Here is a 24,629-nt window from a genome sequence, read left to right as displayed (position 1 = left end):
TTGGGTGTCACTTCCTGGGGGACTTTAAAAAAAAAAAAAAAAAGAAACCAGAACGGCTCTGCCTTTAACACAGATCTCTGCAGTTGTCACGGTCAGCCTTGGCCAGCCACCGCGAATGGCGGCCGCTCTGAATTGTAATTCTTCAGAAGTCACTGTCAGCGTTTCTGCTCCATGTCCTTTCTGCTGTCTGAACTTTTCAGTGCTGGCAGCTTATGTACCATATTGAGAAGAAAGTAAGAAATTAGCTAAGAAACTTCTTACTGTTGACAGTGGATACATGGAGTAAGGAACTATGTAAAATAAGAAAACGATTATGGAAGGAACTCTGGTACAGTAAGAAACACTCATGGAAAGAGCCCAATAAAATACTCTGACTTACATAACCTGTTGGCAAAGCTTTGGGCGGTGTGTGTGTGTGTGTGTGTGTGTGTGTGTGGCTGGGTGGCGGGCAACGCCTGCGCCATCTTATTTGCTACTTACCAAATGTCTAAATTCTACTGAGAGACTCCCATTGGAGGCTTCCTCAATGGACATGGCTTTGACTTGAGTCCCGCAAAGCACAAATCTTCTATTGCTAGAGAGAAAAGTTTTTGCCTTTAAAAAAGGTTTTGGGTCAACAAATACTTGGATAATTTTTACAAACAAACAAAAAAATCTGCCAAGTAAATATCTTACCTCAGAGTTGAGACATTCCTGTAAAAGCAAGGAGAGCCTTTCAAGTTAGCTGGCTATTAGACCCGGGAAGGTATTTCTAGACTACTACCACTTAAAGTCACACTACAGGGAGCGTCATCTAAGTCTTCATAGTTAAGTAATGCTTGAACTTGAAATTGAGTATTTGAAGTGGTAAGAAAAGTTAGAGAAATAGATATTCAAGATCAATTATGATTATGTAAGAATTAAAAAAAAAACCTGTCATTGCCATATGTGAAATGGAATTTTGAAATCTTACTTGTCAATGGAAGCTTTCACCTTCACCTGGTAGTTGAGCTCTGGCAATTTTATTAGTAGTCTGAGAAGAAATGGGAAAAAAAAAGAACCAAAGACAGAAATTTAGAAGCGTCCCTAAGTTAGGTGCTCAGGAAGGATATACAGAGGACCGAGGTGCTCAAAGTTTTGTGGGAAGAACATTTACTGGGTAATCACAGGGAAGCCTGCCGCACCCGTTTCCTGGACATCGCGTCTCCTACCATGGGTCCCCATCTGCTTTGCCATTCTGTTTCTCTCGGACAGTTCTCCCCTTCTCTCTTCCTGGCCTTTCCTCACGTTAACCTTTTTCAGCAATTAATCCCAGATTGCCTGATATGATGAACACATACGTTCATGCTAACATCCCTCATGTCTTCATTACTATCCCACGTTGTCATGATCTTGACAAACAAACTCTCGTCAGAACTCCCCTGCGGGGACTTGCCAGAGTCCAGCCTGGCCTCTCAGCAGGTGCTCGACCAGGAAGGGCTGAACGGAAGGTGCCTTCATTAGCAGTGGCGGTCGCGCCAGAGATATAAAAAGAACGGACTGTGTTCCGCCTACCTCAGTTTGGTAGTGAACTGTATGAGGGTTTTAAGGACCATCGGCCTCTGAGGGTGTGTCGGCATGCACGGCTGTCGCTCAACCACAAACGAGCTACATGGAAAGGAAAGACCCTTTGAAAATGTTGAAAATTTAAGCCACAGAGAAACTGGGTGCGAACTTCTTACACCTGGAAGAGGCTGACGCCCCCATCCCACCTCCGGCCTCCCCAGCAGTTTCTCAAGTCATTAGTGTAAAATAACACGGAAAAGGTCTGAAGGCCATCCCTAATTAACAACAGTAAATCTTAATCACCCTTTACGGACTCAATAAACATCCCTGCTCATCCCACACGACAAAAGAGGGACTTCGTTTCATGCCGTTTGGGACTGAATGTTGGGAGGTCTGGTGCTAAAAATTAGGATCCCACAAAGTGCTCCCCACCCTCGTTTCTTGGATGCGCTTGCAAGATGAAACCCTTCGTCTTGTCTCAAATGTGAAAACTGAGCGGGAGGTGGGTGATGCGGTTTGAGTACCGTGCAGAAAACTTGAGTCCGCTGCTGAGAGACACACACGCTGCCGATTAAGGAGCCAGGAGTGGAAATGCGGTCCTGGGGCTCTCTGGGCTCTCCGACTGCTTCCCGGGGTCCCTACCACTCTGCCCCACTCTGCCCCGCGCCCAGCGAGTGTTACAGTCACAGCGAGCGAGCGTGCAAGCGATTCACTTACTTCTTGAAAAGGTTGTAGATCAGGAAGGTGGCTCTCTCCAGCAGGTGTGCTCTCTGAGTGGGGATGGGGTCGCCTTCGTAAGTCATCTTGGTCGATTGCTCCTCTAGCTTCTCCAGTTGTCGTCTGAGTTGGAAAAGACTTTCTGCCAACAGGGTAAAGCTATTGGAACAGCAAATGACAGGTGTTTGTCCCCACTTCGTGGCTGAGCTGGTTTAGCAACTAAATAATAAACTATTAAGTGGTTGAATTAAAGAAATCATTTAATTGCAATGATGATTTATGACAAGTCTTTATTGTCTTTTCCTCAACCTTCTCTTCTTTTTAATATGTATCGTGTTAGATGTCTTCTAATTTGGGCTTTTAATTTACAGACATCCTTTATGAGTTATCGTCAACATCTGGAACCAAATCCCTTTTAATTGGCCTTGAGATCCTGTTAAGTGTGTGTATGAAGAATTTGGAGAGAAACCAATTTAAAGTGTAGGGTACAAGGTATGGAGACTGTGGTGTGGAAATCCACCTACCTCCCCCCTCCCCCACTGCACACATTTGTTGTCCCTGAGTTTTGGTGGGCAGCGGTTGACCGAACCATTTCGGCAGAAGTCACACCATGTTTGGGAATGCTTGCTTCTGAGCTCCAAGTGGATCTTTCCTTAGAGATGGCGGGGAGGAGCTAGGTCCTAGCCAGAGAAGGCCAAGAAAGACTGGACCAGACTAGGAAGAAGAGGGGGCCCGAGCGTGAGGAGCAGAGTAATCCCAGCTCTCAAGCATTAGACAGAAGGGACCAGGCAAGGAGCTGTGGCCCCTGCTGGGTTTCACTGTGGGCACCGTGGCTGGGGTCTTCCTTGCTCCCTTTGTTGCTTGTCTTGTTTTTACAGCAGATCTCTCTGGGTTTGGAGAATTGAGGAAAATCAATATATTTTAAAATGATGCATGGATGTCTTTACTTCTCTTGAGAAGTAAGCCCGAGCAAGCAGGGGCATGACAAACTTCCATTTTCTGGAATTATCCCTCAGAAAGCAATTTTGAAATTTTAACGGAACAATCCGGCTTCTCTGTGTGTTTTTCTATTGCTCTCTCAGACAGTCTTATTTTCTGTTGGTGAGTCAGAAAACTTTATCAACATTTTATCTTGTCATCTAAAAAGGTAGTGTCTACATTTAATGGCGGGTCTGTGTTTTAAGAGGAGACGTCTTGCTGTTGACTGCTGGAGATTATGTAACTTGAAATGGTGCTATACTTTTATATAGGGTCTTGTTCTGCTTTTGCGGCTCCCCTGAGATGGAGGTGTGTGTCATCCTGCCTAGCTGAACTTTCTTTTTAACTGGCCAGCAAACTTTGTGTATATTTGTGGTTTTACACATGGTGTTTTGCGATATTTGTATACTGAAGGATGACCAAATCAAAACTAAAACATGTGTATTGTCTCTCACAACCTTCTTCTTGTAAGAACAGAAGATCGACTTAGTAATTTTCAAGTTTATAAGCTATTACTAACTGCAGTCATGATGCGTATTAGAGTTCCCAATTCTTTCCAACGAAAAGTTTGCAACCCTGACCAACATCCTTAACAAAGTGAATGTGTTTGAAAGCATAAAACTAAACATTTAACCATATCATAAGACATACATTTTAAAAAGTTTTTTTAAAAGATTTTTGAAGCTAATTTTTCTTACATCTGTGCAGACAATGCATTGCTGGCTTCAAAAAACTCATTTGAGTCTTTTAAGCTACCAATATCTGAATATTGAGGAATTTTTTTTTTTTTTTTTTTTTTTTTGTTTTTTCGAGACAGGGTTTCTCTGTAGCTTTGGTGCCTGTCCCGGAACTAGCTCTTGTAGACCAGGCTGTCCTCGAACTCCCAGAGATCCGCCTGCCTCTGCCTCCCGAGTGCTGGGATTAAAGGCGTGTGCCACCACCGCCCGGCTATTGAGGAATTCTTATGCATGGGAGATGCTTCCTTTCCTCTGTGCTTGGTGTAACCCGTGCGCTCGCTTGCTCGCTCGCTTGCCGAGCACCCCGAAGCCTGCACTTCCTGTGGTTTTCACTAGAACTAAAGTCAATGGCTTTACCAGTTCTGAAGCTGGTCCAGCCCGTTGTGGAGCGGGCCGCCGATGCAGGCTATCTGCTGCCGCCTCTTCCAGTCCTGCAGCTCCTCGATCAGCAGGTTGTTCATCAGCAGGTCCGACTCGTTCACGATCTGTGTCATCTTACTGAGGGCTTCCTAAAGCCAGAGGGGAGGAAAGAGATGCACACAACAACACCCGGGTTATGCTTTTGCTGACAAAGCATACTGACCTGAGACATGAAGGCTTGATGAAAATTAGCCAAGTATTTAATTGAGACCAGCTCCTACTTGGTCTAGCATTGCCTTTTCAAACATCAAAGTCTTTACAACTGGGTAATGTCACAAGAGTTGTGGCCACAGTAGACATTCCCATGTTTCAGTTTCCGTGTGTCCAACGGAAACTTCTGCGCCAATACTGAACCTTGCTGTCCTACACAGGCGTTTGAACAGTTGTTTGTTCTGCTTGTTTATATGTGTACAGGTGTAGTGTCTGCCTGTACATCCAGACGGTGCGTGTGTGCAGTGTCTACCGAAGCCAGAAGAGGTATCGGATCCTCTAGGAGTGGAGTTTCAACTGGTGATGAACCTGTTTCCCTCCAGAGAGCAGTCAGTGCTCTGAACCCTGGAGCCATTGCTCCAGTGCCTATTTCTATGTTTGTTTGTTTTGTTTGTTTTTTTAAATAAATTTGATTATCCATCTATTTGCAAATACGCTGATTAAAACTCGGGTCTTTTTCAGCAGACTCTACTTGTGCTCATGGAGACAACACGAAGTAACTTTCTAGGCATAGGAATCAGGAGACGGAGTTTCTCTTCGGGTCTTCAACAACACTGCCAGCTTGAACAAAGCATTTGCCTTGCTATAACTTAGGTTTCTCTTTTTCTTTTAATATTTATTTATTTATTATGTATACAATATTCTGTCTGCGTGTATGCCTGCAGACCTCATTACAGATGGTTGTGAGCCACCATGTGGTTGCTGGGAATTGAACTCAGGACCTTTAGAAGAGCAGGCAATGCTCTTAACCACTGAGCCATCTCTCCAGCCCCAGGTTTCTCCTATATGTAACTGGGTGGATGAGCTAAGTTATTTTCAGAGTTCCTTCTCAAATTCTGTCATTCAAACAAAATAAGATGGTACACGTAAAACGTAAACGGATTTTCCATAAAAAAAAGCCTTACATTTGGATTAATTCCTTACATGCTTGCAATATATAAATATTCCTAGTTATATTTATAATCAATTTAAGGTGAAATAAACTTATATGGAATCATGTAAGTTCATTCACCGAAAAGTGATCGCTTAGAAATGAACCTACTGATTTAAGTTATTGGTTAAATCCCAACAGCATTGCCTTTTAAAGACAGAGAGAAAATTGAAATAAGAATATTTAATCTCTTGAAAATATATCATTGAGTCAAAAATATTTATGCTTGGTTGCCAACAAATGATACGTGAGTTTGGAAGATTTTATAAATGGGACAATATTTAACAATCTCATTCTCAGAAGAAAATATAGAACATAGTATTCTTTCCAATAAGGTTTTAAGTCATCGAGCAATTTTTAATTATAAATGTGCAGTGTAACCCACTTCAGCATGCTAAACAGTAAACAATAAAACTCGGTACACCTTCTGTTTTAAGTTAATGATACCTCCAGCAGCATTTCAGAGGCCAAGGGGGGCGTGGAGCAGGTTGGGTACACAAGTATACTCAGTCAGGGAGGACAGTTTCTGGAAACACCACCTTGTTTTCATTCAGTGTAAAGGGAACTGATAAAATCTGAGGTCTTGATTATTTTCAGTAGGATGAGGTTTAGGGGGAAAAAGCCAGGCAAACTGGCCGATTTAAAAATTCTCCACCGACCTTTCTCTTGAAGTCCAGGCTATTAAGCATTTCTTGCAGGGTCAAAACTTCCTGGTTCATTAGAATGCTGTTCTTCTCCCCGTGGTCTGCAAAGGATAGGAGGCCAGATTCAGAATACTCACTTCTGGGGCAAGCCTTTCAGTCCCCCTAAGCCAAGTCCATCTCAATCCACCTCCACACCCTGGGCAGGACCAGGGACCTAGACTGTCCGAGACAACACGGCTCCTGGTGTTGAGCATGGAAGGCCGATCTGGGAATGTTCTTATCCTGCCAGGAAGGATTCCAGCCAAGCGTGCACAGGGACCTTACATCTATCGACACACCAGAAGGAGGATGCTCTTCCCCTGGTACTCAGTTTTTGGTGGTAGACAATGGAAGGTTTGGCAAGGGCTTGTTTTACTGGTTCTGCCTGCACTAAGGAACAAATGCTGGTTAGATTTAAGGGAAGGGGATTCCTTGTGCTCGTGATTAAATCATGAGACTCCTCCTATGGCCTCTCCCCATCTCTCCCCAGTACGTTCATTCTCTGCCTGGGAGAGTTAGTTAGTCTTAATGGACTTACGAGAACCAGTAAAGCTAAAATGTCTACTTTTTCATTTTACAAAATGGACTAGTCTCACAGCAGAACTGGTCAGGGAAAAGTACAGAAAATGAACCAAAATGAAAAATCGTTTAGCCCCTTGAATGGGAAGATATGCCATAAACCAATACCGTACTTCTTAGTTTGAATATTGGTACACAGTAAGTGCAGAGGGCTGAGGATGCTTATCTTAAAAAAAAAAAAGCCAACAAAACCACTGTTCCAAATTTCTCTACAAATATCGTTAATCTTCAGGATGTTATTTCTGGTTTTAACAGCTCAATAGTTCTCCATTTCTTCAGTGCTACTCACAGTAAAATGTTGTGTGTATATTGCTTTATCCACTGAAATTTCATTAGCCAATACTTTCCAGTTTTCTCTATAATTTGTTTCTCTTTCACTCATTCGTAATTTGTTATCTTATTAAATTAACAAGATAATTTGTTATCTTTCATTTCACTTGTATCCACGTGGGGAAAATACTTGTTGATTTTGGTCATTAAAAATGGGCATTTTTAAGCATTTTTTGGTGTCTGTCTGTTTGTGGCGGGCTGTCACACAACCCAGGCTGGCCTTCTACTCCTGTGTGGCTGAGGGTGACCTTATATTCTTCTTGCCTCCACCTCCCACATGCTGGGTGTTACAGGTGTAAACCACCACATCGGAATTCGCTTTTAAACTCTTTACAATACACATGAAAAGTAAAAAGTGTTGAGGTAACATAGATAAAAAATGCTACACTCAAAATAGTTTTATTGTTTAGGGTATCATGCTATATTGTAATTCTTAAACTTCACAGCTTATGTGGAAATTGGAATACATCTGTCTTCAATGACACTTGATGAACTAGTCAGTGTTTCCCGACTTTTCTAGGATCATGGATCCCTTTGATAAGTGATTAAACCTAAGTGGTGTTATTTCTTCTAAAGAGAAAATTCGAACATGTAAATAATCATGAACATTTTAAATATTTCAAGGCAGTCTTGACATCCAGAAGATGACAGAAGAACACAAAACACCTTCTTCAGAAAATTAGGCATTTGGTAATGGTCACCTATACCGCCTTCTAGGTTTGTCTTCATAACGTTTGAATGGCTAAAGGGGATTCCATAAAAATATAGATGTTTATATTGGTTTCTTTAACAATATTTGGTTTAAAAACAAATAGTTTTTAAAAGAAAGAATATTGTAAAAATATTACAGGGTTCCCATCTTTCCCTGTTATGGTTTGGATGAGAATAGTCCCATAACTCATATGTTTATGATATGGGATTCCCCTCTGTACATTGTGAATATGTTTTATTACCATTGGTTAATGAAGAAGCTGCTTTGGCAGGGCAGAATAGAGCAATGTGGGAAATACAAGCAGAGATAGAGAAGAAAGAAGGTGGAGTCATGGCGACACCATGTATCTGCCCCAGAAGCAAGAGGTAACAAACCACGAGCCTTGTGATAAAATACAAAATAATAGAAATGGGTTAATTTAAGATGTAAGAGCTAATTAATAAGAAGCCTGAGCGAATAGGCCAAACAGTGTTGTAATTAATATATTTTTGTGTGATAATTTGGGTGTGGGTGGCCAGGAACTAAAGTACAATCTTTGTTTACAGTTTGAATGCTTGATTCCCAGTCAGTAGAACTGTTTGGGAAGGACTGCAGAAGTTGTGGCCTCGTTGGAGGAGGTATGTCACTGGGGATAGACAGTGAGGTTTTGAAACCTCATGCCAGGCCCAGAGTCTCTCTCTCTTTCTCTGCCTATGGCTCAGGGTGTAGCTCTCAGCTACTTTTCCCTCACCTGCCTGCATACCACCACACTCCCCTCCATGATAATGGACTAACCCTCCGAAACTATGAGCAAGCTCCAATTAAATGCTTTCTTCTAAAAGCTGCTCTTTTCAGCATCAAAAATGTATATAAGAAAAAAATGTATATAAGACACATGTCTAAAGTCTTCCATTGGCTGACACAGCAAAGTATGATTTCCAAAACCAACAAATCTATGCCGGCATAGACCTGTCAACTAATCCAGACAGAACCAACTAGAATCTCAACAGTTATCCCAATAATCACATCACAGATTACCAATTTACTATTGCTTATATAGGTCAGGTCTTAAAAATATTTTCATTTTCTCCAGCCATCTAACTATAACTATTTGCTTTATAACAATCATCACCTAACTATAAACAAGCTTAATGTGTAAGTACAGAGTCAAATTCAGTATCTTTGTTTTTGAAGTTTATTCAATTGTTAAAATTATGTTTTAGAAATACTTAAAAATAAAACTTTAAAAATTCATACACAAGAGTATATTTAAAATGTCTAGTACTTTGGGAGATAAATACATAGATATACATGTTTTTGACTGTGTAGAGAAGACATAAGACATTTTTACCATTTTTATCTGTAGATTATGAGACTTCATGTGGTTTTTATTTTTAATACTTTTGTCTACATTGCAATTTTTCTATGAAGCAGAGTTCTACTTTATAATTTTTTAAAATTATAAGAACTCGTTTAATATCAGTAACTTACTGACTATACAAGATGATTATTTTTATTTTTATTAGTTGAGTTTTAATTTTCTTTGGAGGAAGTTTCTTGCTATGTATCTCAGGATGGCTTCCAATTCTCCTTCCTCCTGCTCCAGCCTCCCAATCGTTGGGATTCTAAGCATGTGCACCATACCCAGCCCTGAAGTCCTGATACCTTAGAATATTCTTTCACGGGAGACACTTGTTGTAGTGAATATTATTTCTCATGTAACGTGTAATTTGCTTTGAATTGGTTAGTAGATAAATATGTGTTTATAACCTAAACGGAGAGGAGGAAAAAGCAAAACTGGAAATATTCCTTGTCTTCATTTTTCAAAAATGAAACTGGTGGGGGACCCAAAGAATGAAGATCAAGGTTGCTTGCAACCCACTCTTACCAGCGGAGAACCTTAATAATCATGTTACTTTTATGTTCCTATGTATAGTTATAGACAAAGCAATAACTTACCCATTGTCTGAATTGTTTTATATCTGTAGTCAAATTCATCTTGCAGATCTTCTAAGTACTTGGTGTCTTGTTCTGTCATCTTGATACAAAAGAGAGCATGCTCAAAAAAAATACTAAATTATGTTGCAATGTTTATACACATCATAGAAACATTATATGTACTTCTAAACAATATGCTGGAGATCCCAGCCTCCAACAGCATCTGTCAGGAGCCTACCCCTCCAGAGAGCTCCTCCACAGGAAAGCTGCATTCTGCTGGAAGACCACGTTAAATGGGCTCTTACACTTAAAGAAATATTTATTTATATTTTATGTTTATGAGCACACATGTATGCATTGTCTGAGAAGTTCAGGAGAGGGCTTTAGATACTCCCAAACTGGAGTGCCAGAGAATTGTGAACTGCCAAGTGGGAACCAACCACAGGTCCTCTGCATTAGAAAACAACTTAACCTCAAGACCCAGCAATACCAGTTTTGAGTATATATCCAAAGGATGCTCAATCATAACTGAAGGACATGTGCTCAACTATGTTCATAGCAGCATTGTTTGGCATAGCCAGAACCTGGAAACAACCTAAATGTCCCTCGACCCAAGAATGGATAAGGAAAATGTGGTGCATTTACACAATGGAGTACTACATAGCAGAAAAAAATAATGACATCTTGAAATTTGCAGGCAAATGGATGGGTCCGGAAAAAAATATATTGAGGTAACCCAGACCAAAGAAAAATATCATATGTATCCACTCATAAGTGGCTTTTAGACATAAAGCAAAGAAAACCAGCCTACAATTCACAGCCCCAGAGAACCTAGACAACAAAGAAGATCCTAAGAGAGATAAATATGGATCTAATCTACGTGGGAAGTAGAAAAAGATCAGATCTCCTGAGTAAATTGGAAGTGTGGGGATCATGAGAGAGGGTAGAAGGGGAGAGAAAAAAAAGGGGAATGGAGTGGAGAAAAATATATAGCTCAATAAAAACAATAAAAATAAAAGAGCAGCAAGTGCCATTAATCACTGAGCTATCTAGGTCTCCCAACTCTTTTCTTCCTGCTTAGGAAATCTTTCCACATCTTTCCCCTCATTTCTCGATTAGTTACAGGGTCTGCTAATCACATAGTTTCCTTTGCAGGAGAAAACGGATCCTTTTGTCCTCTCAGGGCTCGCTTCTGCTCCGTGCTGGTGTACAAGAATCAGAGAAGCGCCGCCTACGACAATTCTGCCTAAACAGTTTTTTTCTTTCTACATCTTGAGATATGTCTGCATTTCTTATTTCTGTTTTTGAGTTTTCTCCAAACCCATTCATGTGTCCTGCTTAGTCATAATAGTTGAGATCTTGAGGGTGTGTTCTCGGAAAGAACTTGCTGAATAGGGACGGAGAGGAAGGAGCTGAGCAACCAGGTGGTCTGTCCTGGGCTTTGGCTTGGAGCCCACGAGGAAGTCAGGGGCGTGATCATCGGCACCACAGAGTTAACACCAACTTGAGAGCAGTGTTGGCTGTTCCCTCTCGGGCTGTGTCCTTCCCTCCACGTCTTAAGACGGCCTAGTGTTCCCTGGACAGACTATTTCAAAGAAGCCCTTGGCAGCCGATATTCACAGAACTGGGATGGTCTATGGGCCTGAGGGAGAATCAAGGCAGAGCTGTATGTGGGGCACTTTGGTTGTACCAGACTTCTTAGGAGTTAAGAACAAATCCGGGGACCGTGGAGCTCAGTGTAGAGAACTGGCTTAGCACGCACCAAGTCCTGGACGCAGACCTAACATACACCACTACCCACAAAAAATATTGGAGACATCTGTGTGCTTGATTAATGTGCAGAAGTATCCTCATTACAAAACAATATAACAGCCCCTGTCTGCTTTTACACATTCATGGAGTCGGTACAGTCTATGGTTTAGCATCACGGTATGCTCAGGCATTGGCCTGAGGTTCACCTTTAGGGTCTAATTGTTTTTTTGGCGATGATGGGAGCAAAGGCATGTCTGCTTCTTTACTTGTTATGGAAGATGATTAAACTGCAGGACTGGAAGCAAAAGCTTAGAAGGCCATTCACTTAAACTCTGCCTACAATTCAGCCAGTGGACCCAGGGCTTTACCTGTAGTTGGTTTAGTTTTAGAGAATTATTATTTCCATAAAAAACCAACAAGTAAATGAATACTGCATAGGTTCTGGAAAGGGAAAGGGAAATTGGTTTGATCTTTCTAGTCAACACAGTGGAAGGTCTGTCCTACTTAAAATAATCTTTTCTAAATCAACGAAAGTAACATCTAGAATAAGACCGATGGGGAGGAGAAACCAAAATGTACTAATATTAAAGGAAATGAGTGATATAATGGGTTCTACAGATAAAGGAAAATAAAAGAATAGAGAGCCCAATTAGATGAAATGGATACACTTTTTTTTTTTTGAGACAGGGTTTCTCCATAGCTTTTGGTTCCTGTCCTGGAACTAGCTCTTGTAGACCAGGCTGGCCTCGAACTCACAGAGATTTGCCTGCCTCTGCCTGCCTCCCGAGTGCTGGGATTAAAGGCGTGCGCCACCACCGCCTGGCTACAAGTTACCCAACGTACTGTAGAAGACACAGATAATGGGCTAGCTTGGTACTAGAAGCAGGTGGAGTTTAAAAGCGTCCTCAAGGGAACCTTTCCTATACAAGCACAGCGTGAGGGAAACCCACTGTCCTCTGAGACCTGTCCACACTGGCCTGTAGCACACAGGCTGCCCCTAGCCTTTCCAGGTGGCTACCTAAGGCCACTCACCTGAGACATCTAATTAATGTCACTCACCTGCACACTGTTTTTAATGGCAGCCACTTTGTGCTCCACGTTTCTCTGTCTTTCCGATACCGAAGAACTTTGTAAGGATTTCTCCAGAGGTCCCTGCAAAAAGAATGTCTTGTAATTTCAGTTGTTGATAAAGCATGTTTATAGTTATTGTCCAGGATATACTATTTTGACTTGAGGTTTGGATAAATGAGATACATAATACTCTACAGCTATTAAAACTCCCGCTGAAAGAGCTGGGCATGTGGCCCTACTGGCAGAGAAGGCACCGGGCTTCAGGTTCCCAACACCCAGCACAGAAAAAAAATTAAGCTTGTAGCGTCCACAGTCAGACCAACTCAAGATTTTTCTCAGATGCCAGGATGAAAAGAAAAAGAGAATGTTAGTTCTGTGCCCTTATTCCTGTACAAATGGAATATATATTATATATAATATATATTTGTGTGTATATGTATATATCACCATTATATATGTACATATATATACACACACATACATATATGCATGCAGAGAGGGGGAAGCCAAGGTAAGCAGAGAGCTAAGTAAGACAATGTTGGCAAAGAGAACACGGGATACCTCAGACAGTTGCCTAAGGACAGTAAACCACAGCCCAGGGGCAAGAGTCAGGTCTCCAGAGGCCACAACCATGGCTCCCCCAAGGCTCCAGCCCTAACCATCCTTGACAATTCCACTTCTCAACAAGGACACAGATCTAAAGTTCCCTTTGTTTTTTCACTGGGGCCTTGGAGGAAGGTCTGGCTCCGGGCACTGTGGAAAGTACTAACTGACATGACGTAGACTGTATTATAATCTAAGCAACTAAGCAGATTACAAAACACTAGACATAATTTATATAAGTATATGAATACATGCATAGATACTTGGAATTAAGTAGATATGGCAAGAATAACACATTACCAAAATGTAATATTAACACTAATCGCAAAATTATGTGTCATTTTATGATTTTAAAAAGATTTTAGCTTTGTGTGTGCATGTGTGTGTGTATATGTGTGTGTGGTATGTACCACATCTGTGCAGGTGGAGCGGAGTCTAGACGTCTGATGCCCTGCAGCTGGAATTATGGGAAGTTGGGAGCTACCCAGTGTGGGTGCCAGAAACTGTACTGGGGTCCTCTGTTAAGAACAGCAAGTGCTCCTAACCGTGGAGCCATCTCTCTAGCTCCTACCTCATGGCTTAAAGAAAAAAAGTCCATAATTTCCTACAGTCTATTCCCATGACTCTTGAACTTCATGTTCTTTTAAATTTGTGTTATAGGGTCACACTAACTTGGGCTTCAATCAGCAACTGAGGTGTCGCACCTGCTGAGCGAGGATTCATTTTTTACTTGACAGCAAAGGGAACTTAGTGAAGGAATCGGGGGAAAACGATTCGGGTAAGCAGAAAAGCCAAGCGGCTCCTCCAAGCCCTGTATCTTGGCCACGCTAACGGTCTAACACTGAGGATGGCCCTGAAACACGAAGCTCTCAGCTGTCTGAAGACGAGAACAAGATGGGTAGGCAGCCCCTGCACCGCAGAGCTGAGCAGAGAGCGAGGTCGGAAAGGATGACTTGACAATGCACAGCGGAGTCCTGGCGGGACCTCAAGGAAAACCCACGCTGTCTGCTCCCGATGGAGCGCGCTCTTAACCATACTGCATTCTTCCGATTAGGAAAGCCTTCCCTCTCCCACACCCATCTCCATTGTTCCGTTATTTGTCTACATACTTGAAACGTAAAGAAATCCTTTGTTTATGATAGCATGCAATAGCAACGTATTTTCAGAGTTACTTTGATTAGTATGTACTCAAACATTCTGACTTGACTAGTAGCTAACAGTTGGAAGGAGTGGAGGACACACATCCATGAAAGAGGACGCAGAGACTGCCCGTGAGAGAAAAGGATACAGAGAGAGGAGACGGGACAACTATATATGCGACAGGCAGAAAAACGGACAGCCCCAGCTGGGCAGTTGTGGCTCATGCCTGTAATCCCACCACTTAGGAGGCAGAGGCAGGTGGATTTCTGTAAATCCCAGGCCAGGCTGGTCTACAGAGTGAGTTCCAGGATAGCTAGGACTGTTACATGGAGAAACCCTGTCTCAAATAATAAAAATAAAAATAAAATAAAAAAGAGAGCCCTAAACTGGAGCTTCCAAATGAAAACAATACTGTTCTTCATCACCCGAGAATAAGCTATTAAAACTCAAAAGTCTTACAAAAACATCCATACCCTGATAGTGACTAGAAGTCTTTTTGCTTTTTTTTTTTTTTTTTTTTTAAGATTTATTTGTTATGTATACAGTGTTCTGCCTGCATGTGTGTCTGCACTGCAGGCCAGAAGAGGGCACGGGGATGCATTGCAAAGGGTTGCGAGCCAGCTTTTGGTTGCTGGGAACTGAACTTAGGACCTCTGGAAGAGCAGCCAGTGCTCTTAACCTCTGAGCCACCTCTCCAGCCCCTTAGAAGTTTCTTTTATTGTTTTTCTGGGCTATATATTCCTTACCTCCTCCCCTTCTAACCTCTCCCATGATCCCCATGCTCCCATTTTACTCAGGTTATTTTGTCTTTTTCTACTTTCTACTTCCCATGTAGATTAGATCCATGTATGTCTCTCTTAGGGTCCTCTTTGTTGTCTGGGTTCTCTGGGATTGTGAATTGTGGGCTGGTTTTTCTTTGCTTTATGTCTGAAAGCCACTTATGAGTGAGTACATGTTTTATTTGTCTTTCTGGGTCTGGGTTACCTCACTCAGTATGATGTTTTCTAGAAGTTTTAATAGTTTAAGAGATACTTTCATTAGATCTTCATAAGTTGTATGAGTCACTGAAGTACAGAGAATGTCATTTAGAAAATGTATTGTTTTATGAACTTAGAGGATTAACTGAAAAAGTGTACCTTAGAGATTGTAGATTCCCCTACTTATCTTTGCTAGGTTCTTACCACATTCAGAAGAATGAGATAAAATATATTGTAAATTACATCAGGGCAAAGAATGGTCAAATAAGCACTTAGGGAGTTTCTGTAAATCAAAACTCCTGTCGGTGGAGTAGCAGCTTAGACTCGGGGGTGTCGGTGAAGACAAACACGCCAGAGAGGCAGAGTCCAAACCGGAACTGGGAACCTAACTGAAATGTGGTCACAGCCTTCCTAGATTAATACTGTAAGATCTTGGACCAGAAGTTAGCTATGAAAACAGAAAGATATCTAGAGTAGTTAGTCTGGGTGCTACACATCTGTGATCCCAGCACTTGGAAGGAGGACGGAAAGAGTCCATGTACAAGGCCAGCCTCAGCTACACAGTGAGTTCAAGGCCAGCCTCGGCCACACAGTGAGTTCAAGGCCAGCCTCAGCTACAAAGTGAGTTCAAAGCCAGACAGCACTGCATAAAACCCCATGGCCAAAAGGGAAAAAAAAAACAGGAATTTGAAAAGATTTGGCAATTATGCCAATATGGAAAAAAAGACAAGAAACTTCTCAAAGATGAGCCCAAGACCTTGCACACAAGTGCCAGGGAGCTGGTGGCACTAGCCACACAGAAGAAGACCCTGATTTTGCAGAAAATTGAACTCAAGGGGAAAGCAAGATCACAAACTCAGAGACTATGACCTGACAAGCCAACTAGGTGACGGATAATGCATATGATTATGGATCAGAAAACGTTACCTGGATAGGCATGTTGGCTGCAGCCAGTATTCTTCTCTCTTCCCGTAAACAATTTGAGATGACCACAGCTACATGCATGGGATTTCCGTGAAACTTTCCCTGAAAAATAGCAAAAGCAGGCAGCATAAAAGGCTCTGAAGACACACGTATGTCATAAGGAAATGTTATACTTAACAACCTGCAGTAATCTCCCAAATAATTATTTGGGATCTGTTCCATGTCTATTCGCTTGCAATGTCATGGATACCTAGACTCTTAAGGAGAGAATGTTGCTCTCTTTGCTTTCAAAACTCCAAGCAGAAGTTCTTTGAGACTTCTTTATCAAAGCCCTGAACACACTGGCAGATCAGCTGACTTAGGCGCTAGGCAGGTTTTGGACAGAGCGGTTATGTCCCTGTGAGTTCTCCAGGACCAAAAGGGTCATAGCTGTGCATGGGTAGCTCGCTGCTTCAGGCTAACTGTCTATTCCAAGATCCCCAGTTGATGGCATTCATGTCAATTATAACTAACTAACTAACTAACTAACTAACTAACTAACTCATAGCTAACATTATACTCAAGCGAAACCAAACCCACTTTTCAGCCCTGATATCTTTGACATTGAAACATGTATATATTTTATTGCCAAGATTAATGGTGCATATATTGTTAATTGGTAGCCCGAGGCACTGTTGAGCCATCAGATACATTCTGTAAATGAAAGTCGTGAATCTCTTTAGGTGGTCGCAGTGCCCAGCAATGGGTGTGGGCTCATTTGTCTTACCCGCAAGAACTGTGTTTTCTAGCCTGAAAAACCATAATTTAGCCAGGAGTGTTAAAACCTCTTTACCAGACTTTCTTGAGGCAAGATTAGCAAGAGGCACAAAAGGCAAGCATGCTAGTTGAATCTCTGCCCTCTTCTCTTGAGGGGGTACTGATACCCATGAAATGGTCAAAAGGTCAACGGCAGAAAAGTTAGCAGTCCAAAATGTCAAAAATTAACACCAATCAAAAGTAGATTAAACAGACAACTGAACCAAAGGATCTTTCTGGAGAGAAAAATGAAGGTTGTTGGTTGTAAACATTATTGTGGCTGTGACTTCTGCGGTAGTATTTTAGATTTTGTGTCAATTATCATTTCCACCTGTGAAACTGGGGTAAAAACCAGTTATTCTGGTTCCTGTTCTTCCACGTTCACTCTTTAAACATCCTTTCCTTCAGATCAAGGGGATACAAATTGGAAAAGAAGAAGTCAAACTCTCACTATGTGCTGATGATAGGATAGTTTACATAAGGGACCCCAAAAATTCTACCAAGGAACTTCTACAACTCATGAACACCTTCAGTAATATAGCAGGATACAAGATTAACTCAAAAAAATCAGCAGCCCTCCTATACACAGATGATAAATGGACTGAGGAAGAAGTCAAAGAAATATCACCCTTCACAGTAGACACAAATAGCATAAAATATCTTGGAATAACTCTAACGAAACAAGTGGATGACCTGTATAACAAGAACATTAAATCTTTGAAGAAAAAAATTGAAAAAGATACCAGAAAATGGAAAGATCTCCCATGCTCTTGGGTACATAAAATTAACATAGTAAAAATGGCAATCTTACCAAAAGCAAATCTACAGATTCAATGCAATGCCCATCAAAATCCCAGTAAAATTCTTAATAGACCTCAAAAGAACAATACTCAACTTCATATGGAAAAACAAAAAACCCAGGATAGCCAAAACAGTCCTGTACAATAAGGGAACTTCTGGAGCCATCACAATCTCTGTCTTCAAACTTTACTACAGAGCTACAGTGCTGAAAACAGCCTGGTATTGGCATAAGGACAGACAGGAGGACCAATGAAACCGAATAGAAGACCCAGATATCAATCCACATGCCTATGAACACCTGACGTTTTAAAAAGAAGCAAAAAATATAAAATGGAAAAAAGAAAGCATATTTAACAAATGGTGCTGGCATAACTGGATATCAACATGTAGAAGAATGGAAATAGATCCATATCTATTGCCGTACACAAAAGTCAAGTCCAGATGGTTCAAAGACCTCAACATAAAACCAACCACACTGAACCTCATAGAAGAGAAAGTGGGAAGTACACTTCAATGCATTGGCACAGGAAACCACTTCCTGAATATAACCTTAGTTGCACAGACACTGAGAAAAACAATTAATAAATGGGACCTCCTGAAACTGAGAAGCTTCTGCAAATCAAAGTACACAGTCAATAAGACAAAATGGCAATCTACAGAATAGGAAAAGATCTTCACCAACCCCACATCAGACAGAGGTCTTGTCTCCAAAACATACAAAGAACTCAAGAAATTGGTCATCAAAAGAAAAAACAATCTAATAAGAATGGAGTACAGACCTAAACAGAGAACTCTCAACAGAGAAATCTAAAATGGCTGAAAGACACGTAAGGAAATGTTCAACATCCTTTGTCATCAGAGAAATGCAAATCAAAACAACTCTGAGATTCCATCTTACACCTGTAAGAATGGCCAAGATCAAAAACACTGATGACAACTTATGTTGTAGAGGATGTGGGGTAAAGGGAACACTCCTTCATTGCTGGTGGGAGTGCAAGCTGGTACAGCCCCTTTGGATGTTAGTTTGGCTTTTTCTCAGAAAATTAGGAAACAACCTTCTTCAAGACCCAGCAATACCACTTTTGGGTATATACCCAAAGGATGCTCAATCATACCACAAGGACATGTGCTCAACTATGTTCATAGCAGCATTATTTGTCATAGCCAGAACCTGGAAACAACCTAAATGCCCCTCGAATGAAGAATGGATAAGGAAAATGTGGTACATTTATACAATGGAGTACAATACAGCAGAAAAAAATAACGACATCTTGAAATTTGCAGGCAAATGGATGGCTCTAGAAAACATTTTGAGTGAGGTAACCCAGACCCAGAAAGATAATTATCACATGTACTCACTCATGAGTGGCTTTTAAACATAAAACAAAGAAAACCAGCCTATAATTCACAATTCCAGAGAACCTAGACAACAATGATGACTCTTAGAGAGACATTCATGGATCTAATCTACATGGGAAGTAGAAAGTAAAAAAAGACAAGATAGCCTGAGTAAATTGGGAGCATGGGGACCAGGGGAGAGGGCAGAAGGGGAGGGGAGAGGAAGGGAGGGGAGCAGAGAAAATGTATAGTTTAATAAAATCAATAAAAAAAAAGAAATGCTGAAAGCAAATATCTACCAAAAAAAATATCTTTTCCTTCTTTAAGACGGAAAGTTCCAGCATAGAAGAAGTGAACTGGCTAAAATTCAGAAGGCACAGATACGAAAGTGACCCCACTCAGTCTGTGGGAATGCCGTTCCTAAAACATCGACAATTTCAGTCTATTTGAATTTATTCCCGCTAATCTTGGCAGCTCTTGGTTCTTTCCATATAGCTTGTTTTTAAGTGCTTCTCGCCCCAGAACCTATGTTTTCCCTTCTTTTACCTGACGGGCATTTCACTGCTAAGAAAGGGGTTCCTTTCGGGCTAATTTGGAAGCTTTGCAATGAATGCAAATTGAGATTTTGTCCTTCTGAGACGAGGATCCCTCTGATGCTCCAGACACACCGTGTTGCCTTTTCTCTTCTGTTGATGGAGGACCGCCCATCGAGGAGCTGTCCTAATCACTCTGCTGTGCGGAGCTCATCTTCCGTCTCCTGCCAACCTTAAACTTCCACGTCCTTCCTTGCCCCTCTGCTCTCCTCCGTGTCTTTCATTATCTTTGTTTCTTTCCTTTAAGGGCCAAGCATCAACCCTCTTTTCATCGAAGAATATATTACTTTCCTCTGCGTATTCAATATCAAATTATTATTTCGTGTCCCTAAGTATTAAAGACGTGTTCACGCTCACCTTTGAGTGGTGTCTATGGATGTAAATCTCAGAACAGCAGTAAAATGATCCCCAACATGTGTGTTGCTTGCAAGGAAAAAGCAACCCAGAGGGAGACACACTATGGTGTTCTGCTTCTTTGTCAAGGTATTGCGAAGGTTTCAAGCTCCCTGCCGTGACCCCCACTGTCTCCTGGTGTCGGTCAACAGAAGCTTTTAACTGCAGCAAAGTCGGGTTTATTAGTCTTTTCCCCCAGTGATTAGAATTTTTAATGATCTGCTTAATAAACCTTTTACTAGGTTTCTGTAGTGGGGATTGTTTTCTTTGTCTTTCTGAGTCTAGATGAACATTGAGATTAGGGGTTGTAAATGGTACAGCTGTGACTGCTACATTGTTATCCTGGTGTTTGTAGCCAGGGCTTCTGTCTACAATGCTAACCTGGTGTATGCTAGCCAGGGCTTCTGCTTACAATGCTAACCTGGTGTATGCTAGCCAGGGTTTCTATCTACAATGCTAACCTGGTGTATGCTAGCCAGGGCTTCTATCTACAATGCTAACCTGGTGTATCCTAGCCAGGGCTTCTATCTACAATGCTAACCTGGTGTATGCTAGCCAGGGCTTCTATCTACAATGCTAACCTGGTGTATGCTAGCCAGGGCTTCTATCTACAATGCTAACCTGGTGTATGTAGCCAGTGCATCTATCTGTACAACAATGGTAACCAGGATATTGAGAGTAACACCAGTAGCCCTAATAATCTAGCTTTGCTGTTAATTTCAGTTTATTTGGAGCTTTTCAGCGAAGACGGTTTCTTTTATTTTTTCCTTTTGTTACACAGTTCCAACAGCATTCATTGAGAACCCTTCGTTCCCACTGCTGGCCCAGTTCTCTCATCAATCCTGTCTTTCCACCAACATGAGAGGTCTTCAGTTCCATCTTAGAGATCCGTCTCTGTGTCACCAGTGAGGTGTCACTGGAGCTTTCTGGTAAGTTCTGAAAGCAAGGGCTTTCTGCATTTCCACGCGAATTTCAGAATCAGCTTGCAAGATTCCCCTATGCACACACATGTTCACACACTTCACACATTCACAGAATCTCCCCCCTCCCCCCACCACAGAGTTTCAGTGTCATGGGATCTTTAAAGCAATTAAGGGAGATTTGGTATGCAATGCATATTGTTCTGATCCAGTCATAGCAGAATTGTAAAATGTCTCTCTGCTCCATAGGAGATCGGAAATACCTTTTGTTGGGGGTAACTTCTGTCTAGTTGATACTGTTTTGAATGAGCACACCTGATACCTTTTCTGTGATGGAAACTGAACCTAGATCCTCTGCAAGAGTAGGAAATGGGTTCATCTCTGAGCCATCTCTCCAGCCACTGTTTTTGCTCTTAGACGTTGTTGTGCAGTTTCAACTAGAGGACCACTGCAGCAATCAACTGAAACAAGGTAACAGGGTTTTGTTGCTTTTTATGACCTGAGTCTTATGCCCTTAAAGATTTTTTTTTATTTCTTTTCTTTTCCTTTTTTTTTTAGATCCCCCAAACTGCAAATAATGAAATTTTAGATCTTGCCAAGGCGAATCTGCCTATACCCTCTAGCATTAGCTGCTTGATTAAACACATATTTTCACTTTTCTCCAGTAACATTGTGCTGGAAATGAGGTGCATTCTGTTCAGCCAGCAGGATGCTCCTGATGCAGGTGTGTGTTCTAAGGCTGATGCAGTTCACTGCAGGATGCTCCTGATGCAGGTGTATGTTCTGAAGCTGGTGCTGTGCACTGCAGGATGCTCCTGATGCAGATGTGTGTTCTGAGGCTGGTGCTGTGCACTGCAGGATGCTCCTGACGCTGTGCACTGCAGGATGCTCCTGATGCAGGCATATGTTCTAAGGCTGACGCTGTTCACTGAAGGATGCTCCTGATGCAGGTGTATGTTCTAAGGCTGACACTGTGCAATGCAGGATGCTCCTGATGCAGGTGTATGTTCTGAGGCTGACACTGTGCAATGCAGAATTCACTTCTTATGGCTTCTGAATGTTCCAGAGTTCCTTTATCCCTTCTAAGGAATTTGGCTATTGCTCTTGTCACAGCTTTTCTGTGTGAGACTGACAAGCTGTACATCATGAATTCAGTCATAGAATACAACCTAGCTCCTGGTGGCTGAATTCCTCTCTTACATCCCGTAAAGCACTTATTGCTGCTTTCCAAGAAAATACGAAGCTGACTCATTTAACCAGCAACAAATGTGTATTAGACAAATGTCAATGTTGACTCGTTCTTGTCTCATTCTGTACACACCACAATCTGTCCGAACCGTAAACTGTAGCTTCTATTCTGATGACATCTTAAGAAGTAATTAAGCAACATGTGTTACAACAACAGCGGGGATAATTCAAGAGACGTGACAACCGCATGAGTAGCGATGACCTAATTCCACATCACACACCATAACAGTGACATCAGGACTGCCGCATGGCAACAGCAGCTGAGAAGTGTCGAATATAAGACGCATCCTCTGAGCTGGGATGCAAAACCAGTTTCTTTCTAGTTTAACTGACATGACCAAACTGACTGATCTGTGTTTCAGGACGTACCAGAGAAATTCAAATATAAAATAAAAACTACAGATATAAGAGAAGCTTCAGAAAATGGGAGACTGTGTCTGTTTGTTTTTGTTTTTGTTTTGTTTAATAAATGACAGTGGGTACTTTTCTGGCACTTCTTGACTCACAAGAAGGATACCACACTTGTCTCTGAATAAAATAATTCACTCTCAGTCCAGAGCTGTTAGCAAAGCCATCATTAAAAATCCCATTTTTCTGGCATAGAAAAGGCAGGGGAAGCTCTCAGCAGTGATGACCTTGGACAGTAGACTCAAGATGGGGCTTTTCACTTCTAATTTAATTCTTTGGTATTGCAATTCTTTTAAATAGATAAGCATGTTAAATAGTTAAGGATTAAAACTAAGTAGAAAAGATAAATGTGCGTACAGTGTGTGTGCACGTGCACACGCACGTGTTATATATATACCAAAGCCGATCTTTCACTTTGATTTCTGCAGAATATTTTTTTTTTTATAAAAGATGAATTTTGGTTCTAAAATTATCAGCCAACTCAAAAGAGGTGCTGGAGACCGCTCTGATGGCTAATATTCTGCGCCCGCAGGGAACTCACAGATCAACTTGAATTTGAAATAGGAAATGAGGAAAGTGGATGCTAACCCCTTACCATTCATGCTTGATCACAAGCAAAACAGTCCCTGCATTTATTGAGTACCTACTGTATACAGGGTACTTCTCAGGTAGCTCTGGCAAGGTAGGCATTAGGAGGCAGGGGGGTTATGTCACTTTGGGGTATGATATCATCTGTAAGGAGTCAAAGAACCAGAAACTCAAGGAAAAGCAACCTCAAACCCAGGTGCCCTTCATTCCACAACTTTGGGCTTTCTAATTAGGTTACTGCTACGGCAAGACAACAACCACCTGATACCTCTTTGGTTAATAGGCTCTGGGAACCACAAACTGCATGTAATTTCACTTTGTCAGACATTCTGTTATTTTTCCGTAAGGAATGTACTCAAGGTCGTCATTAGTTATGGAACCCGAAGACAGATGGAGTGCTTGACAAACAGCAGAAAGATGCCACGTGTTTACCACAAAGTAAGTGGCTCTGGCTGAAGTCACTTAGAGGTCTCCCACACTGTGGAAGTTCTACTTACTGCTAAAGGCAGCCCCGCCATGGCTGCTGAGGGCCCTGTGTGTCCTGGTAGGATCTAATGAGGAACATTGAGAACGCAAAGCCCTGGCCACTGTTGACTCTCTCTCAAATATTCTCAGTGGTTGCCTTGATGACGTCACACGGGGTCTTCTACCAAAGACTGGGCTTGCCTTCCCAGCCATAAAAGCAGCGAGTCCCTCAAACTCATGCTCCCCTCGAGTCCTGCACCCCACTGAACTTGCAGACATTCTGAATGAGCTCAATGTGACCTCTGTAGGCCCCCTACTTGAAAGCAAAATCAAAAACACTATTGTATCATCTTTTGGCAGATACCTATCAATACAGAGAAAAGGCAAGGCTGAGTTCTCCATCAATTACAAGATTAGTTTTTAGAAAGTATTAGAATGACAAGGGTGTGTAATCTGATACTGGAGAGGCCTTCTTAAATGAAGGCAGTATTTTTAGAAAGGTTATAAAAAAGATAGGCTTTTCATTAGATTAAAAAGTTGTCTCGAAAAGCCAAAAAAAAGGGGGGGAGGGGATTGGTGTGGAAAATAATGAAATCAAAAGACATGGTAGACTAAGGAAATAGTAACTCATATGAATTATTAGTATGTGAAAATGTAATTAAAAAAAACTTTTTAAATATAAACCTTTGAAGCTGATGGAAAACTCAGTGGCAAAGAAAAAGGAATTCACAAAAAGAGGACAACTAAGTGTGGGGACGATGCCCAGCCTCACAATTATCAGATAAGGGAAGGAAGGAAGGAGTGCCCCAAAATCCTACTGGCAAAGATTAAAGATAATTACAACTGTAGTTGGAGCCAGCAAGATGGCTCAGTGA

At 41.6% G+C, this 24,629-nt stretch overlaps 1 protein-coding gene across 2 annotated transcripts in view; it reads right to left on the bottom strand.

Annotated features, from left to right (window-relative positions):
• The window catches only part of Stat4 (signal transducer and activator of transcription 4), a 78,705-nt gene that overhangs the window by 19,727 nt on the left and 34,349 nt on the right, over nucleotides 1–24,629 (bottom strand). For both annotated transcript variants that reach the window (XM_050159371.1, XM_050159372.1), the window contains exons 4-13: nucleotides 16,209–16,307; nucleotides 12,550–12,642; nucleotides 9,760–9,838; nucleotides 6,177–6,262; nucleotides 4,314–4,465; nucleotides 2,242–2,400; nucleotides 1,534–1,626; nucleotides 953–1,012; nucleotides 676–693; nucleotides 481–574 (exon numbers count right to left, since the gene is read on the bottom strand). In XM_050159371.1, coding sequence (XP_050015328.1) covers nucleotides 481–574; nucleotides 676–693; nucleotides 953–1,012; nucleotides 1,534–1,626; nucleotides 2,242–2,400; nucleotides 4,314–4,465; nucleotides 6,177–6,262; nucleotides 9,760–9,838; nucleotides 12,550–12,642; nucleotides 16,209–16,307 — 933 coding nt within the window. The remainder of the gene's footprint in view (nucleotides 1–480; nucleotides 575–675; nucleotides 694–952; nucleotides 1,013–1,533; nucleotides 1,627–2,241; nucleotides 2,401–4,313; nucleotides 4,466–6,176; nucleotides 6,263–9,759; nucleotides 9,839–12,549; nucleotides 12,643–16,208; nucleotides 16,308–24,629) is intronic.

This window comes from Alexandromys fortis, unplaced genomic scaffold (genome assembly GCF_014885135.2).
Source record: "Alexandromys fortis isolate MF-2015 unplaced genomic scaffold, M_Fortis_MF-2015_v1.1 scaffold_65, whole genome shotgun sequence".
NCBI lineage: Eukaryota > Metazoa > Chordata > Mammalia > Rodentia > Cricetidae > Alexandromys > Alexandromys fortis.
The sequence above is the reverse complement of the archived record's forward strand: the minus strand, read 5'-3'. Positions and strand labels throughout refer to the sequence as shown.